Source organism: Rhodotorula graminis, assembly GCF_001329695.1.
Source record: "Rhodotorula graminis WP1 unplaced genomic scaffold RHOBAscaffold_18, whole genome shotgun sequence".
NCBI classification, from domain to species: domain Eukaryota; kingdom Fungi; phylum Basidiomycota; class Microbotryomycetes; order Sporidiobolales; family Sporidiobolaceae; genus Rhodotorula; species Rhodotorula graminis.
Window position 1 is genome coordinate 353,972 of NW_017264945.1, and position 1,379 is coordinate 355,350.

The following is a 1,379-nucleotide window of genomic DNA, read 5'->3' on the forward strand; positions in this document are numbered from 1 at the left end:
TTCGCTAGTGAGCTCAGTGCCGTTGGCGCTCAGGCTGTGCGAGCAGGTGATCGAGGGTCGTCGACAGCCTCGGAGGTCGTCGTCCTCATCGCCTCGATCTCTCTCTCTTGGACTTGTCACTCGCTGTCGGCTCTCTGCTCTCGAGCTTCGACCGCCAACCGCTCCACCTCGTCCCCGTGCATGCTGGTCCGTCCCCTCTCTCCCTTTCTCGAACCCCCCGCCCCCACCAGCTCACCGCCCCCCTTCGCCGTCCTTCCGTCATCGAGCAGCGCACCGCAACCGGCCTCACCTCCCACCTGCGCCCCTCGACCATCACCACCACCACCCGCACCATGGCCAGTACCAGCACGCCCAAGCCCCAACCGCTCGCCGCCGTCCACAACCACGAGACGTACCTCTCGCAGGGCATCCCCTCGGCCGCCTCGCTCGACCGGGACCCGCTCGCCCAGTTCTCGCGCTGGTTCAAGCTCGCACAGAGCCAGCCCGACAAGGTCCCCGAGCCCGAGGCCATGAGCATCTCGACCGTCGACCCGAACCGACCCGTACCCTCGACCCGCGTCGTCCTCCTCAAGCAGGTCGACGACCGCGGCTTTGTCTTCTACACCAACTATGCCTCGCGCAAGGGCCGCGAGCTGTTCCCCAACCACCAGGACTACGACGCCGACGCCGACACCCCGCCCGAGAGCGCCGAGGGCGCCTACGCCTCTCTCGCCTTTTACTGGCGCGCGCTGCACCTCAGCGTGCGCGTCGTCGGCCGCGCCGAGAAGCTCGACCGCGCGACGACCCAGGCCTACTTTGACTCGCGCCCGGTCGGGAGCCGCATCGGCGCGTGGGCGTCCGAGCAGAGCGGCGTCCTGCCGACCGGCACGCGCGACGAGCTTGAGCGCCGCGTGAGGGACGTCGAGCGGCGCTTTGGCGTCCCCGAGGGCACCGCGACGGGCTCGGCCGTCGTCGACGCTGGTCCGCCCGGGCCCGGTCCTGGCGGTGACGAGGGCAAGGACCTCGACAAGGACCCGCAGATCCCGGTCCCGCCGTTCTGGGGCGGCGTGCGCATCGTCCCGTTCGAGGTCGAGTTCTGGGCCGGGCGCGAGAGTCGCCTCCATGACCGGTACCGGTACACGCGGCGCGAGGGCGCCGACGAGGGCGAGCCGTGGACCGTCGAGCGCCTGTGCCCGTGAGCGAGCGAGCGAGCGCAGGAGGGCAGTTTGTTGCAATGACTGGGTCGTCCCTCGAGCAGGGCGCGGGAGCGTGCGAGTCGGTCGTCGACGCGGCGAGAACCTAGAGAGGAACTTGAGCGTCGGCGAAGCCAAGAGAGCCAAGTTCGCCCCGAGGTCCGAGGGGAGCGAGTGTGGAAAAGGTGCTCGGGCGGCTGGTCTGAC

General features: G+C 69.8%; 1 protein-coding gene across 1 annotated transcript; it reads left to right on the plus strand.

Annotated features, from left to right (window-relative positions):
- Nucleotides 1–134: 134 nt before the first annotated feature.
- On the plus strand, nt 135–1,245 carry RHOBADRAFT_56332 (uncharacterized protein). Its single transcript, XM_018418293.1, has 2 exons — nt 135–186; nt 270–1,245. Exons 1-2 carry the CDS (start codon nt 181–183, stop codon nt 1,176–1,178), a joined length of 915 nt encoding a protein of 304 aa, XP_018268010.1. The 5' UTR covers nt 135–180; the 3' UTR covers nt 1,179–1,245.
- Nucleotides 1,246–1,379: the final 134 nt, after the last annotated feature.